The 17,072-nt window shown below is 48.9% G+C and overlaps 1 protein-coding gene across 1 annotated transcript; it reads left to right on the forward strand.

Moving 5' to 3' along the window:
- Window positions 1–2,830: 2,830 nt before the first annotated feature.
- On the forward strand, window positions 2,831–14,529 carry EAH_00008950 (P-type Ca(2+)-ATPase, putative; the record flags this gene model as incomplete). The annotated part of the gene is made up of 19 exons (XM_013395483.1): window positions 2,831–3,734; window positions 4,763–5,088; window positions 5,336–5,464; window positions 5,858–6,134; window positions 6,564–6,724; window positions 7,185–7,346; window positions 7,768–7,959; window positions 8,402–8,497; window positions 8,734–8,815; window positions 9,365–9,537; window positions 10,124–10,415; window positions 11,078–11,295; window positions 11,531–11,773; window positions 11,887–11,949; window positions 12,117–12,388; window positions 12,934–13,157; window positions 13,406–13,683; window positions 14,023–14,103; window positions 14,326–14,529. The coding sequence occupies 19 exons, from the start codon at window positions 2,831–2,833 to the stop codon at window positions 14,527–14,529; spliced, it is 4,377 nt and encodes a 1,458-aa protein (XP_013250937.1).
- Between the last annotated feature and the right edge of the window lie 2,543 nt (window positions 14,530–17,072).

Here is a 17,072-nt window from a genome sequence, read left to right on the forward strand (position 1 = left end):
GCAGATCGTGAAGCAGCTGAAGCTGCTGTCGTTCAAAAGTTGCAGACCAACATTTCGGTTGCAGCGCAGCGAAGCACGATAGTCACAGAACTGAATTATTTGAGACATGAGATCACGATTCAGCAGAAAGAGCTGCAGACTCTCACTATGGCGGGGGGGAAGCGCAGGCAAGCAGTCGAATTTATACCTTACCGATGACGGTTAGATCCACTTCCACATTCCCCTCAGGTTGGAACTCACCACGGAATGCGAGCAGTTAATGCTAGATCTTAAATATGAAAAGACGGAAGAGGTACGGAAAGGCATTGGAACATGCCAGCAGACGACATCTTTCTCTCGGTAGCGTTTTTGCTGCTGCAGGAAGGGTACACCTTTATTGGTTTTAACGCTTACGCCTCCTAAACAGGTGCAGCAGAACAAAGCTGCGCAGTGTTCTCTGCGGGAAGCTGATATCCGCCGGGAACTAGAGGGAAAGAGAAGAACTATTGCTAGGTTAGAAGTGGAGAGTGCTGTTCTTCATGCTCAGAAGAAAGTAGGAAGATCTTGCAGTCCTGAGTCTATCCCATTTTCGGGTCACCTACGCATGCATTCCCAGGAGGCAATATCCTCGCGTTTGCGCATTCAAAAGGCCATGCATGGCCTTCAACTGTAGCTTTTGTCCTCGGGAATGTCGACAATAGAGAAGGTTTACGTCTTGCACAGGCATAGGGGAGGTCCACTCTTCATGGAGAAACAAAGAGCTCCTTTTTCGCTTTCTGGCTAGCTTCTTCAGCTTTCGACGTCAGCTTTCAGCAGGAGGTGTATCATGCGTACGCCACAGAGGCGAATACCACCAGATAGTGGCAGCCTCCCGCTAGCAGATATCCACCTGTTGCTTCCCTGACTGCCCTTAACTTTCGGGTTCTCCTTTCAATCCTCCGTTTTCTGTTACAAAATAAAGCTTAGAGGAGGGTTCAGTTGCTTCAGCTGGCCTACACTCCCACACTGCGCGTTTTGCTTGCACGCACGCACAGCTTCCGTCGTAAAAGCGTTGTTGTCTTTTAACAGGATATATCAGCGTTGATATTTAGCAGAATTGAGGCTCATGCCTTAACGCATAAGTCCAAGTGTAACGAGAATAATATCAAGCGCTTAAAGGCATGAGATAATCTCCACTCCTCACCAACCCAGGCCGTTGCGTCCGTGTCCAGCATGGATCTAGACTGTAGGGACACTACCGGCCTTTCGAATTTGTCACATTTTATCTATTTCATTTTGCATCTTCGCAAGCTTACGGGATGCGTTTTCTAAAGTGAAGACAATACGTGACAACGACAGTCGTCAGCTCATTTATAGAATTCTCGTTTCTGTAGCTGTGCCTCTTCAGATCTGGTGCACGAACAGTTACTTGACCTTAGTAGGCATCCTGCACGCAGGCAGACGCATAAATCTTGTCTACAGTGTTACTGCAAGCAGCAAGAGGGCGTTTGGTTGCGCTTGCGCGTGAAAGTGCCTTGCGATATTGTTTGCGAACCAGTGCGTTGCAACTCATGTCAGGGGACCTCCTCTCTCCAAGCCCCAGGCGCTTGGAGTGCTGCGGCCAGAACGCCAGAAGAGGCCAGCGGGTCTGCAGAAACTCTTACCTTACTTAAGTCTACTAGGTCATGACGGTCCTTGGATACGGACTCTCGTTATATTTAGCCTTTTCGTCCGAAACAAAGTCTGAGAGGGGGTGAACTGCTTCTTAGGAACTCTTACGTTGAGCGTTTTCCTCTCGACTGCAGGTAACGAGCTAACAAGCGTCGCCCCATAAGACCGCGGACACTCCGTTGCACATTTCGTCCTTTCGGCACTTCAGGAATGTGTTGTCCTGTGTGCGTAGTGCGACGGGTTTGAATCTGTGGAAAAATTTGGGTTTTTTAACATTTGCGGAAGGCAACTGCCTTGCTGATATGTGGGTTCCACACTACAGCCAGAATCGTGCATTCGAGGTGGCAAGCCGGGTAGCAGCTGTCCTGCTGAGTGTCTTGTTCGTGATTAGCAGAATTACTCTGAAACCATAGAGTGGAACTGAAACAAAGTAAAGTACGACAGCACAACAACATCATATTAAATGGTCATCTGAGGGTGTTGCACGGAAACGGGCCGTTGGCCCCACGGGAGGCGGAGGTCTCGCACGAACTCAAGACAGCTTTGTGGGGGATCTCCCATGGTTGTAGTCGGCAGTTTTCCTTCTACTGCGCTTTTTAAGTTTGTTCTATTCGGGCGTTTACAATTGTGGAACGCTTATTGGAAGCAGCGGGACGTCTTTTGTACAGAACTCGCAATTTCGGCGCAGTGTCCAGGCGGCTGACACAGGCAGCAGTGGGCAGGACCTCAATAGACATCAACATCAGGAGAGTTCAGGCTTCCATCTCCTGCTGTCTTTCATCCTTCATCGAGTCCTACCACCAGGTTCTAATCTTCTATATAAATGTGGGCGTACTGAGTAGATCTCAGAACAGGCTTTGCAGTTTCCCAGGTTTGCAAGGTGGGGCAACGCACACACAAACTGTACTGCCGTATTTTTGCTGGAAGTGGAGTTCAGGGGGCTTTCCCCCCCTATTTTTGAATAAACTACTTTGAATAAATAACGGTATCGTGTGAATGAGTGAAGTGGCACGCAGTACGTTACTACCTTGAGACAAGTGTCTGGTCTTTTGTGCCTCTGCACAGGGCAGCGCACACCACAAAGGGTGCTGTTCCCTAGGCCATAGTTTGACCCTATTCCTCTTTGTTGTGGAGGTTTTCAAATCCAGCTTGCTCTCTTCATCTATCAGCTGTCTTCAGTCAGCTCTCGGACGGCGTCAAGATGGCCTTGCCCAACTATTTGGACATCATGGGTGGCGCCAGGGGGCAAGAATGGAGTGAAAACATCCAGAGTAACTACGAAGAAAGAAACCCCCAATTCGGTGTGTTCAATACACAGGATGTTCAAACCAGTTACCTCCATGGACTGTACGGCTTCGCAGGGTTTCAGCACCAGGCAGTACCTGTTTCCTGTTGGACGTCTGCGACGCCTGCATCCTCCGAACCCCCAGAGGAGGCCCCTGAGGGAAATGTAGACGAGTGCCAGCCTCCAGTGGTGAGCAATGAGAGAAATATGATAATGCAGTTACGGGACGAAGTAACGTCGGAGTTGATCAAGTTCAGGGAATTGGCGCTATCTTGGCAGAAAGAGAAAGCCACCTTGAAAGGTAATCAGCGAGAACTTAGCAAACAGCTGACGCTGGCTCAAGACGAGGCTACAAGGTTGAGACGAGAGGTGGCCATGCTGCGAGTTGGAGAGTTGAATTGGCAGCGAGTGGGCAACGAGTTAAGGAACGCGCAGTTTCAGCTGAGAGAAGCTGCGGTGAAGCTCAAGGGAAAAGAACAGGAAATTGCCGATTTAAACCATGAACTCAGGACTGTACACCCTCGGCTCATACGACTCGGAGAAACTGAAAGGACTGTTAAGAAACTGGAGGAAGAAGTACAGAGACTGAGACCGCTAGAACGAGAACTGCAGGTAAAACAGCAGCAAATTCAACAACTTCAGGAGGAGAAATCTCAAATTCAGTTCTTGAGACTCGAACTGGACGCTTGCCAGCGCCTTTGTGAACAAATATGCTTGGCAGCGGCGAATGCAAAAGCAACAGGAACAGCAGGGGCCCCCGCAGGGGCTCCACCAGCAAGCGGAGAGGGAGGGTTTATGCTTAGTAATGGTTGCCCGAACGGTAGCGAATCCGCCCCTGAAATAAATGCAGGCCTAAGAAGGGCAACGCTATAGCCATGCCTGTATCCTCTCAGAGATGCACGACGCACAGCGATGCCTGTTTATGCCCATATGTATATACTATGTATTAAATCTTTGGGGACTGGAGGGATAATGCAGTGCTAATGTTCCCTGGTTCTTCCCGCATATATATATGCATATATATAAGTATACGATGCATGCAACTCCTAGTGTGGACGTGCATATAAACAAAACTTGGTTTTTTGTACGGTTTGATGGCACTGAAGTAATGAAGCAGTGGATGCTCAGGGTGCAGTGGCAGCACGACGGGTAGGTATGCAGAACAGATATATTTGTATAGAGGATCAGGACGGGGAGTTTATTATCAACTAGTAAAGTGAACAGAAGCGCAGGCCCCCACAAATCTCCCGTAAGGTGCAGTTCAGGCAATAACGGCGGCGGGAGCAGGGTTGGCGGTTTCTTGTGCAGTCAGCGGTCTGTAGATATATCACTGTTTAGGCTGTGGGATTTAGTTAAAGGTATTTCCACCAAAAGTTAATCCCGTAGCTTCCTCTTAGGTTCAGAGAGGAGGCCGAAATAGAGGAGGTGGCAGCACCACTGCCTGTCGGGCTGGCCCCCCCGGGTAGGTCTTTGTTTGTTTCGGAACAAGTGGCCACTTCGCTCTTCTCCTAATGCCAAGACCTGCACTGAAATTATCTTCTACATTCTTTCCTACTTGTCTATTTCGTTTTCGCCTCCCCTGCTGCCGCAGAGGCGCCCGGGGCGCGCAGGACCAGGGTTCGGGGTGTAGGGTTCAGGGTTTAGGGTGTAGGGTTTAGGAGTTCATCGCGGACCTTCATGGGGTCTTCGTAGCAGCACTTTTTTGCTCCGCAGGTACTTCAAACCGTGGCGTCCATCGGCGGTGAGGCCGCAGCAGTATCAGCAGCAGCAGCGGCAGCAGCAACAGGAGGGGTAGCATGGCGGAGACAAGCCGCGGGGAGCGGTCCGTTGTGGACGGCCCTGCTACAGGTGGCAGCAGCGGCAGCATTGGTGGGGGTAGTGGATCTGGAGTAGCAGCACCAGCAACCCCAGCAGCACCACCGGCCCCGGCTGCAACAGCAGGAACAGCAGCAGGAGAAGCGGCAGGAGGTAGAGGGGATTCTGTCAGGGTCTCACAGACTCGAAGTGGGGGTGGAGGAGAGATGGAGTTGAGCTCATCTCCCTCTGTACGCGACAGCGGAGTGGAGTCCTTTCTTAGGTCCGACACCGCGCGTATTGTCCCCCAGGCCTTAGACCCCTCAGCTTACCCCGACAATGTGGAAATGGAAATACTCGAACGCCTAAGTAAAAGCCAGGTTGGCATATATATTATTTGCAAGATATGTTATGTAACGTCATATAATGGATGTATAAGTTGTGTGTATGTAACTGCAGGTGCTGCTCTAAAAAATATGTATCTTTAAGCATGTGTATAATGTGTATATATTATTAGCGGCAGCAGAGGTGGCAATCCACGTAAAAGTGCAGGCAGCGGAGGCACAGATGAGTTACAACCAATTTTACTGTTTGTGTAGATTGGGCTGCTGGTGCTGCTGCTGTTAGGTGAGCCTTAAAGAGTTGGTGGAGTCGGCTAGGAAAGCCGATCCAGAGGCGTTCCGCAAGATGGTGACGGCGACAGAAAAGGAATTTCCTACTTCCGGAAAAAACCGATTTGCGTCTACTCCTATTGAGGTGAGAGGGGAGTTGCATTCATTTATTCAATTATGCGAAGCGAGCGCTTAGCATTTACTCGATGGGTCTTAGGGATTACGGTTTACTGTTAAGGGTTAGGGCCACAAACCAAGCAATCGGTGGTGGGCTGGGTTTAGGAGGGAGGCTAAGGGTTTAGCGTATAGGGTTTGCGTTTAAGTTGTGTGTTGGAGGTGTGTTTGGGGTTTATCGTCTACACGTTCGCTCTGAACCCTTAACCTTAGACGGTTTAGTTGAGGGGTAGGCTTAAGGGTTAGGCCTCTAGGGTTTAAGATTTCGGGGTTATAGATGTTTAGGACTTAGGATTAGGGGATGGGTTGAAGACGAATAGGTTTATGGTTTTGGGTTGATTGACACTTTATGCTGTGCGTTCAGCAATTGGCTCGGGAGTTCGGGTGCACCGACATTAGCCAGGGTTTGACATCATCTCAAGTGGCGGCGAATCGGGAGAAGTACGGCAGCAACATGTTGGACAGGGGAGACCGTGATCCTCTGTACAAGATATTCTTGTCTCAGTTCTGGTCTCCTGTGGTGCTACTGCTGCTCGTCGCTGCTGTCGCCTCCCTCGTAATGCAGGAGTGGGTTGAGGGCGCAGCCATTCTCATCATCGTTACGCTCAATGCCTGCCTCGCCACCTACATGGAAAACAGCGGTGAGAGAAGAAAATAGGCGACACGAACATATATATATAAGCATGCTTCTGTGTTGTATGCTGGCATGCGCATATATATGCGCATGCATAGATATATAGCATATATACATAATGCATATCTATACATATTATTCATGTATTATACACTGTAAATAGTGTAGTGCATGCATGTGGATGTACATCTCTAAACATGTATCCGTGTACGCTGTGGATCGTCTGCTTGTCTGGTTTGGTGGGAGGTCAACAGCTGCGTTCTTCCGTATCTTGTCTGTATATGCAGTAACCTAAACACAACAAAACAAAACATTATATCTCTTCGTTTGTCTCTCTCTCTCTCCCTCGTGCTTCTGAGTGGTATTTTCAAGAAAAGAAGGGCAGAAAACTGCGGAACTTGTTTTCATCTGCTCTCTTTGTGTTGTTTTGCTTCAGCAAGTACCGCCCTGGCGAAGCTGGCCAGCATGGCTGCGCCGATGTGTTGCGTGCTGAGGGAGGGAGAGGAGCGGACGGTGCCTGCAGAAGAAGTTGTGCCTGGAGATATTGTCTTCTTAGCAACAGGCAACAGCGTAGCTGCAGACATGCGGTGTATAGATGTCACAGAGCTAAAGACAAACGAAGCGATTCTCACAGGCAAGCTAACTATAACGCCAAGATGACGGCCGTTTCAGTTTCCCCCGCTGCATCTTTTCTTCGCCTTCTTGCTCTTGTTTCCTTTCTCCTCTGTTTTCCCCAAGTATTTTGTATCTCCGTCTCCTCTGCACTGGCACCTCTTTCCGGTGTTCTATGGTTTTCGAGTTGTTCCTTCGTCCCCGTCTTCGGTTTCTTCTGTGTCTTTTGACTCCCCTTGGTTTTTTTGTTTCCGATTTACTCGTCTCCGTTCCCTCCGTTGGGAACGGGCTGCTGCCGCAACCATTGCCGCTGTGGCTGCAACAACTGCTGCTGCAGATGCTGAAGCCATTGCTGTGTCTGCTGCTGCAGCCAGTGGTGATGCTGCTGCCTTGAAGGGCTCATTTCTTCTTTCTTGCGCTTTGCTTTTTTAAGTTTGTTTCCTAGATGTGTAGTCCTGTGTTCACAGGGGAGTCTGAAGACGTCGCAAAAACGATTTCTGCTGTGGACGGAGACGCCCCTTTTGCGACTAATCTTTGCTTTGCAAGTACAATTGTCACCAACGGCAGCGGTAAATGCCTCGTATACGCGACTGGCATGGAGACGCAGGTGCGTGCGGTTTTGCTCCATTGTCCCTTGCTCTCTCTCCCTCACGCGCTTCTTTCTCATTCTGTTTCTCCTCCGTTGTCCTGTTCCTCACCTGTCTTCTTCTTTATTTATGCATGCCGGCTTGTCTGTTTTTTCGTCTTCGCATATCTTGTTTGTTTCTCTGGGCGTGTGCGTCTCTGTTTTCCAGTTAATGTGATCATAGTGTGGAGGGTTGCGTTTTTATAAAAATAAAATAAAATCTTTATTTGCATTCCCATTTTCTCACTTTCTCTCGATGGAAGGCTGGAATATGACGATAATTTGGCTTCGTCTCTTCTTCTCCCCTTCCTGGTCCTTATCCTGTCTTCTTCTCTCTCGATCCTGGCTATCTCTTGGCTTCTTTTGTAGTTTGCTTCTGTCCGTTCTGTTTGTTGCTTAACAGGTTGGCCGCATAGCGACGCAGCTAAAGAAGGCAGGGGCTGCCTCGCGCCTGACTCCTCTACAGCGCGGCCTCAACCGTTTGGGTGGTCTCATTGGCCTTATTGCAATTTGTGTTCTCGTCGTCATCGTCATTGTAGCTGTCCTCACGGGATACAAAGACCCCGCACACCCAGACTCCGACCCCGTATTTACAGTGAGCAGCAGCAGCAGCAAATGGCGCTGCAGCAAATAGGGTAGCAACAACAGCAGCAGCAGTAGATGCTGCGGCAAACAGTGGAGCGGCAGTAGCAGCAATAGTATCTGTAGCAGTCGCCCCAGCGACGATGGAAAAGAACAGTGAAAGCCCTTGCAGAGTTGTACTGTCCTGAATGTGCCGCTACTGCCTTCTTCGGTGGTAGCAGCAGTGCATGCACCGGCAGCAACAACAGTAACGGCAGCAGCACCGCGAATGAGGGATGGAGAGCAGCTGGTTTGTTCGTTTTTGCAGTGGTCCATTGCTTGTTCTGCTTGCTTTACTCGTGTTTAGTAGGCCCGGTTGACTGGCGTTCGCGTTCATCATTGCATTTGGGTGTTGCTTGCCCCCTAATTTGCCATTTGTGCTCGCGTGACATTTGTTTTTTTGCGTTTATGTTTAGATTGTTCTGGTCGCTGTCGGTTTCGCTGTCTCCTCCATTCCTGAAGGGCTGCCGATGGTCGTCACCATTTGCCTCTCTTTGGGGGCCAGAGATATGGTGAGACAGACGGATTAACAAAGACATAAAACAAAACGAATGAGGTTGCTGCTGTTGCTGCTATTGATGCTATTCTCATTGCTGCAGCCGCTGTCATTGATGCTGCTGCTGCTACTATTTTTGGCGCCGCAGCTACTGCTTTTGCTGCTGCCGCTGCCACCGTTGCTACTGCGGCCATTTGCATTGCTTCTGCTGGTGGCTGCATTGTTGCCGTTGTTGCTGCTGCTGCTGTGCAGGTGAAGCGAAAGGCAAACGTACGGAAGTTGCCAGCGGTGGAGACGTTGGGCTGTTGTTCTGTTATTTGCTCCGATAAGACAGGTGAGGCTCATTCTGTGTTTCTTTGACTTTTTGAGCTTCCTCTTCGTCTTCTGTGTCTTTCATCTGCGTTCATTTGCTGCCCTAACATCCTTTCTCCCCCTGTTGCTTTCCCTGTTCGTCACTACATGTTTGTGTTTCGTTGGCGTCGTTGTGGCTTGCCCTCTCCGTCGTCGTCTTTGTTTTGTCTCCGCCATGTCTCTGCCTTTCCGTGTGTTGCTATGTCTCGGTTCTTGTATGTGCATTCGTTTGTGGTTCCTCGCCTTGCGTTTTATTTCGGTTTGCGTGCACGGTATCTAGCCTTCGCGTTCATATTTGTCTGATGTGCATGTCCACATCTGTCCAGCTAACCTTTTACTTATTTCTGTACTTCATCACATTGTTTTTGTGCGTCTCCCGATGCTCGTACTATTCTCCGCGTGCTTAGGGCTGACTGTTTGTTGTGGATTCTCTTTGGTATCGCTTGTGTCGCTGTTTCGACCTGTGCCTCGTTTATGATGCGTCTGTATTTCATTGGTTGCACTTGACTGTGTCTTCCTATTTGTTGAATAGGGACGCTGACTGAGGGCAAAATGACGGCGACTCGTTTGGTTTCCTTCTCTCGTGGGAGCAGCATAAACGACAAAGAAATGAATATAGCAAAGACATTTGCTGTTTACCCCACAAAAGGTTTCGACCCTAGAGGAGGTTTCTTTGATGCAGAACTTCTAACAGAGCAGAAGAAGGTGCGTCTGCATTACCTGCCGGTGTCCTTTTTTCTTATCTCCGCTCTTGCTGTCTCCTTGCGCTGTGTCTCGTATTCTCGAAATCGCCGAGTTGGAATTAGGAATTTTCCTCATTCCAACTCGGCGATTTTGCTTCTGGGTACTTCTCGCTGCTCGTTGCCTGTGCATCTCTTTTTCAGTCAGTGGCTCTGTTCTTCCCTCTATTTCGGTCTCCTCGTCGATCCCCCTCTCTTGGGTTTGCCTTACTTGGTATATATTTCTTCTTCCTTGTATCTCTATTTTGTCTAGGTCTCTTTGTTTGTGTTTGACTTGCTGTATACTTCGCTTTCGCTTTCTCTTTTTCAGTATGTGTCTCCTTGGTTTTGCCCTGCTTGCTGTGTCTTTCTTCTTCTGTCTTCTTTCTGTATATGCCTCTTCAGTTTTGTTTTGCTTGCTGCCTACTTCTTCTCCGCTGTACTTTTCGCATTTGTTCTCTTCATCATGTCTTCCTTGCTACCCGTGTACCCTGTCTTTTTGTCTTTTCAGTCTCTACTTGCCGCACTTTCTGTATTTTCTGCTTCGTTGTCTTTTTCTTTTTTCGCTTCAGAACACTCTTGCTGCTCTCCACGGACAGGGCGCCTATGACTCCTTCGGCCAAATCCTCACGGACTACGGCTCGGCGGAGACGGCGCAGCGCGGCGCAGCAGCGGCAGCAGCAGCAGCGTCCTCTTCGTCTTCGTCTTCTTCTGCTCCTGCAACTGCTGCAGCGGATGCTACTGCTGCTGCTGCAGTTCGGGTGCGTGCGGTGCTGACCGCAGCGATGCTGAACTCCCATTCAACAAAGCTGGAGCAGGACCCTAAAACCAAACGATGGACTACCACTGGTAATATGAGCGAAGGTAAGCAAGTCTTCCCCCTCTTCTGTCTTCTCTTCCTTTTCTTTCTCGCTGTGTCTATTGACTTCGCTGCATCTAGTCAAACTTTTTGTGTTCCTGCTCACTCCTGCGCGTGCAGCTTTTCGTTGCCTCTGCATGTTTTCAACATGTTGCCTGCGCTTTCCTTCTGTGTCTGTTAACTCGGAGAGCAGCAGAGGATTAGTTGTTATCTGCTGCTTTTGTTTCTGTTCTTCCCCCTCCGTCTTTCTGTACACTGCTCGTCCTTGCTGCCCTCGCTGCCTTCGCCGCTCTGGTGGTCTTCTTAACTCTGTCCGACGCGTCGCCTCTGTCTGCCTTCGTATTTTTCTCTTTTGTTGTCGCCGAACATACATTTGCCCCCCTGGTTCTTTTTCTGGGGCTTGCTGGCTGCCCCTGTTGTTATTTTACGTTCTCATGACTGTATAACGTTTGCTGCTGCTCTGTTTTTCTCGTTTTTCTGCCGGCCAGCGTTGTGTTGAGTTGTGGAGCTGTATGCGTTGTTACCCTCTTTTCCTACAGTATTTTGGGTTGCTGTTCTCTCTCTCTCTCTCTCTCTCTCTCTCGTCTTCTTGCTTTCCTGGATTTTGGGGGGTTGTTGATCCGTCTATCTCATGCTTTGTCTGCTCCCCTGAACTTTTTGTGTTTAGGTGCACTGGTGGTAGCAGCAGCTAAGGCGGGTCTTACGGCTTCAATGCGTTCGCTATACCCGCGGGAGGCATCTTTGGAGGTTCCGTTCAACTCCAGCAGGAAAATGGCTGTCTCCGTGCACAAGCTGCAAACGCCTAATCAGTTTGCAGATATTCTGCTCACAGATGACGGCAAAGTGTACACTCATGTCGCTGTTGTCAAAGGTGCACCAGATAGGGTACGGCGTAGGCGAAGGGTGGAATTGGGATTTGGGAGGTAACACCGTACGGTGCATGGGGATTAGTGTACAGCTCTTCCGTGTCTGCTGACTGATTAGTATTCATCTTTGGCTGTCCTTCATTCATTTAGGGTGCGAAGTTTGAAGGGGGGCTTACGAGATGAGCGTTATCTCTCTGTCACGTGCATGCATGGGCGTCTTTGCACTTGTTTCTGTGTTTCTTTGCGTACACCAGCTGTTCCCGTACTTGGGTTTCTGTGTGGCCGAGAACGGGGGCGTCTCCAGCATCGGGTGGCACTCGCCGCTGACGGAAGAAGAAAAGGCAGAAATAAAAACTGCAAATGATAAATTGTCTTCTGCTGCTCTCCGTGTCCTCGCGGTGGCAATAAAGCCTCTTACAGAGGAGGACATTGAAGAACTCAAGGGATGCGCCGGCGCCGACGAGAGGCTGCATACCGTTGTTGATGAACCGCCCCGTGTATGCCTCAAACCCCAACTCTTTTTCAAGAGTTGCTTCTGATGCGGCTGTCTGTGGCTTCTGGTTTGTATTCCTTGCAATTTCGTTCTGTGTTTCGGTATGTCTTTTGCTAGCTTGTCCGTTTGCGTTGCTTTGTCTCTTCATGCCCTGCTTCTGACTGTCTTCTGTCTATCACAGTACGCTTTCTGTCCATAGTCTTATTGCGGATCTTGTTTCCACGTCATATGAATAGCTTGCGTTTGTTTTCTCCTCTTTCGCTCTAGCACTGCACACGTTCTTTATTGGTACTTCATTATCGTGACCCCCTGCGACTACATTTCCGTTGTTTCTCTCTTTTTCTCAGCGGTTGACGGTACTGGGGCTGGTGGGCTCTTTAGATCCGCCACGTGCAGGTGTACGCGAGGCGGTGAGGGAGTGCCATGGGGCTGGCGTTCGAGTGGCAATGATTACAGGCGATCAACTCCCCACTGCGTGTGCGATTGCCAAAGACATCGGAATTCTGACAGAGACCGAAGACGCCAGCAAAAGATCCGTCACTTGTGCCGTCCTGCACGAAGACGATGACCCGTCGCTGCCGTATAAACCCAGCGAGGAAATTGACCAGCTCGTAGACGGGTGGGAGGTGATAAGTATTTGTCATGTTGCAGCGGTTTATTTCTTCATTTTTATTTACTGCAGTAATAATGAAGTTCATGTGTGGTATGCGAACGGGAATCAAAGCGGCAGTTATTTGCACTCGGTTATATGTCCGCTTCTTGAAGCGAAATCGTTGCGGTGGTCTTCTGAATCGGCACACAATAAGTAGTAAATGCGGCAATAGCTGCGCTAAGATTCGTAAAGGTGGTCATTATGGTATTGGCAGTCGTCGCACAGCGGAAAGGAATCAAGGATCGTGGAGGGAACACGATCCTTGATTCCTTTCCGCTGTGTGACGACTGCCAATACCATAATGACCACCTTGGTTGCCTTTTTCTTCAACCTGCCTGCATTCTTCTCTTTTCAGTCTCCATATGATTACGCGTTTGTGCCTATCTTCTTTTGCAAAAATATTGCTATCATTGTCTGTTTCGATAGCTTTTCCAGTGGCTGTTTATAGTGTTGTTGTTATGCTCGTTGCCTAAATACCACACTCCGGTTTCTGTGGTTATCTCCGCCTACAGAGTTCGCGTCTTCGCCCGAGCTCAACCAGAAGACAAATTCTGGCTGGTCTGCTGCCTCCAGCGTCTGGGCCACACGGTCGCGATGACAGGGGACGGGGTGAACGACGCACCGGCACTTAAAGCAGCGGACATTGGAGTTGCAATGGGCGTCTCAGGCACAGACGTTGCCAAAGGAGCTGCTGAAATGATTCTCCTAGACGATAACTTCTGTACTATTGTCGCAGGTAAGGCGCGGCGCTGGTCATACTTATATTGATAGTGCCATTCCAATTTCTGCTGCTGCTCCTCTGTGTGCTGCTAACTTTGCTGCTTAAGATGCATCTAGGATTTAGTGCCGGGAATGCGGCGATTATCGCTGCCAGTGCTGTTGCTGACTGGCCGGTGCATTTGCTGCTGCTTCAGCTGCTGCTGTGCGAACACATATGCAGGATGGAGTGCTCCTGGTGACATCTTTGTGTTTATTTCGTTGCAGCTGTAGAAGAGGGACGGAAGATCTACGGAAACATTCAAAAGTTCGTCTGCTTTTTGTTGGGTACAAACATCGGCGAGATTATTTACCTTACCATCGCCATTGCCGCCTCCATGCCGTTACCCCTTGAGGCCCTACAGGTGGATTCTGTTCAGCTTTCTTTGCTCATGCATTCGTTGCTTTCATGCTTGTCCTGCCCTCCGCGATTTTTGCCCCCTGCGTCGCATGTTTGTCCGTCATTGTGTCTTGTCTTTTGCATGGCTGACTTTCTCGCTTCTGCCGTGTGTCTCGTTTCCTCTCTCTGCTGTGTGGTATGCCTTTGCTGCCAGTCAAGTCTTTCCCTCTCTCTTCGTTTCCCTAGCTTCTTTAAAACGCTGTTGTGCCTCGGTTTGTTGTTCCTTCGCGTTATTTCCCCGTCGGGTCTCTACGTCTTCTGGTGGTAGCCATTTTTGGGGACGTGTTCATGCTTACTTCCTGTCTCTTCTCTCGGCGTTGTTTTGTATCCCTGTTCTCGCCCGTAACTTTTTGCTTGTACTGCACTATACCTTCTTCTGCCCGTCGCATTCTCCTTCCTCGTTTCTCTTATTGCTTACCATGTTTGATTTTATCTCCTTCCGCAGGTGCTGTTTCTAAACTTGATGAGTGACGGATGCCCTGCAGTGGCGTTAGCAAAGGAACCTCCTGATGAGGATAACATGAGCGTACGCTTGCAAACCCTTGATTGTAAACCCTAAACCCTAGATGCCGACGAGCCAGAAAGAGAAGGGAGTACAGATGTTATTTTTGCTGCTTTATTTGGCTTCCTCCATCAACGTTTTTCTATCATTCGACTGCTCGAACAGCCAGCACTCGCTAACGCCTTGAAGAGCCAGAACTTGGACCGCTATCGATCGCTGCTTTTTTGCTTGTTTTACTGTCTTCAGGTGCCTCCTCGCAACCGCAAGCAGCCGATCATGACAAGGGACTGGTGGTTGTTTGGCAATTTGCCGCACACTCTATTTGAAGCTGCATGCGTTTTGTTGTCGTTGGCGATGGGGCTTTATCTGTGCACCGGCAGCATTCTTCTAAAGGACTTAACCAACAAATGCCAGACTGTCACGGTGGTTGACAGCGTTGGAGTAAGCTAGCAGATGATTCTGTTCTTTGTTTGCTATTTTCTTATCTGTCCGTGTGCATGATTGTTTCCCTTGGTGTTCCTTTTATCTCCTTCACTTGCCTGTGCTTTTGCCTGCCTCTGGGTGTGCTTGCGTGGCCTAGTTTCGTCTGTTCGCTTTCTCTCGTTGCTTCCTCGATCCTGTTTGCGTTTTTATTGGCATTTGGCTGTCTTCTTGTCGGCGACTATCTCGTCCCCCTTTTTGACGCTGCTTTATGCGGTGCAACTAGCTGGTTTTGTGTGCTGTTGTACTTGCGCCTCCGGCCTTGTGTGTGTATGTGTGTGTCTATTTGCATTTCGGTGTCTTAGTTGTATGGCACAGGCGTTCGTTTCTGCTTTGCTCTCCGTGTTTCTGTCTTTACTTGTTCTTATCTATCTGCTTGCGTTTTAGTTCCTTGTTTCGTGGTCCCTCTGTTTCCTCTTGCTTCCCTCAGTTTGTCCTCTGTTAGTTCATTTGTTTTCGTTTGCCCCCTCTCATTGTTCTTTATTTGTTCGCGTTTATTGCTTTTCTCTGTTTGATGCAGCACGAGAGCAGTTTGCGTTATTTCTGCTACTCAAACGAATATCGGGTGTCTTCGGATTACGTCGGCTGGGTTACAAACATTGACTACTTCAGTCCTTCCAGTATGACAAGCCCCCCCGTCTGTACCTAATGAGAAACATATATATATGTATATATATATATATATATTTGTTTTCTTGATGTACAAGCCTTGATTTTGTCCTAGATTCCTTCTGCATGCTGTCGGCTGGTTTTCCCTGGTGTTGTCTTGGTCTCGCTTGATCTTGTTTGTTTTGTCCTTTTATTCTCCACCGTCTGGCTTTGACCCTGTGCTTTGCTTTTCTTTGGCTTTTTATTGTACATACCTCTTGCTTCGTCAGCACATATTAGCTTGCACACTATGCGTGCATAAGCGTAACTTTCCTACAAAAAGGCACGGCCAACGCAGGATCTCGATTTGCACGCGCTCATGAATGGTTGTAAACAATACCCATGTTGTGTTCAATGTAATATATTATTATGGAAAATGTTGCAATATATTGTAATATTCTACAAATATTGTTGCGCGTGCGAGTATTAAAGACAGTGTGTAAATCCTTTAGTAGAATGTAACGAGAAAGTATTTAGTAGACGTGCACCAGCATTATTCCTGACAGGCATGTATGTGTTCATGCGTATGCGTGTGTATTTTGTGCAGAAGGGGAGATAGTGCAGGTATTGGGTGCCGCTCGTGGGAAGCACAGCGATTTGTCTGCTTCGTCTTCTTTCTTGCTGCCGTCTGTTGCTGAGGACATGGCTAAGGGTTGTCCTGAATCGTTGCTAGAAGATGAGTTAGGGTGGTGCAGACCACCAGACAGGGGGCTTTGGGAAGGAGGAGATAATGCCTCCCCCTTTGGGCTCATGCCGAATAAGTATTTCGATGTCTCATCCAGAGGCGCAAAGATGGCGAGGACGTGCTCATTCATCTCCGCCGTTTGGTGTGAAATGCTTAGGGCATACACCGTGAGTTGTAGTTCAGTTGTATGTACGCCACACGACACCTCTTCTACATACCCGTGAAGAGACGCTGACCTCGTCTGGCGCTCTGGCTATTAACAGTGCTGCTGCTGCAGCTGCAGCTGTTCACCTGATTCTGCTGCTGTGGGTTATTTTTCGACCCTCCCGGTGCTGATATCGTTGCCGAAGCTTTGCATGCTTATTCAGCGCTGTTGTCAGGCTTTCTCCTTCCCTGGCTTCTGTATTGCGTGCCTGCGTCTGACTTTTCCTTTTTCCAGTTTACCCCTTTAGTACATTCCGCTCTTTGTGACTTTTTCTGCCTCATAGCTGAGTCGTGCTTCCCTTCTCACCCCCTGTTTGTTTCTCTTGAGTTGGGTTTTCGCTTGCGTATGGTGTTTTTCTTGCTTCCCTCTCTTTCTGTAGAAGGCACAGGGTGTGTTTGATCCTCTTCTTTGTTGGTCTGCGTATATATTTCATCTTTTGGATAGTGAATTTTTAAATAAGGGGGCGCATTGGATGAATGCGTGCATTTCTAGTTCGCGTTTGTGCCTCTCTGCAGGTCCGTACATGGGAGTGGTTTTTCAAGGCGTTCAACCGAAACCCGTGGATGCATTTGGCGTGTTCAATATCTGCTTCTCTCACCTCCTTGCTGACAATTATTCCTGGGATTAGTTCGGTGTTCAGCGCTTCGCCTTTGTCGTGGTGGCTGTATCTGTTTGCTATTGGCTGTGGCTTCCTTAATCTGATTCTCGATGAACTTATACCCAAGCCCCTCTACAGGCAATACAGAAGAAACAAATTAGTCAGTCCACACAAGTGCTGATTATGATGCGCTTGATGCTGCTTTCTAGAACTACTGACGCGGCTTCTGGCTGCTGCAGTTTTTTTTTTAGGACGCTCCCACTTTGCTTTTGATTTGACTGGCTGCTGCTGTTGCTGCTGTTTCGGGCCTGTTGACTCTTTGCTATTTTGAAGTGCTTATGTGTGTCTCGTGCTATTGTTCAGAGGAAAGAAACTGA

This window comes from Eimeria acervulina, genomic scaffold (assembly GCF_000499425.1).
Source record: "Eimeria acervulina Houghton genomic scaffold, Eah_scaff43, whole genome shotgun sequence".
In the NCBI taxonomy this organism is placed as follows: domain Eukaryota; phylum Apicomplexa; class Conoidasida; order Eucoccidiorida; family Eimeriidae; genus Eimeria; species Eimeria acervulina.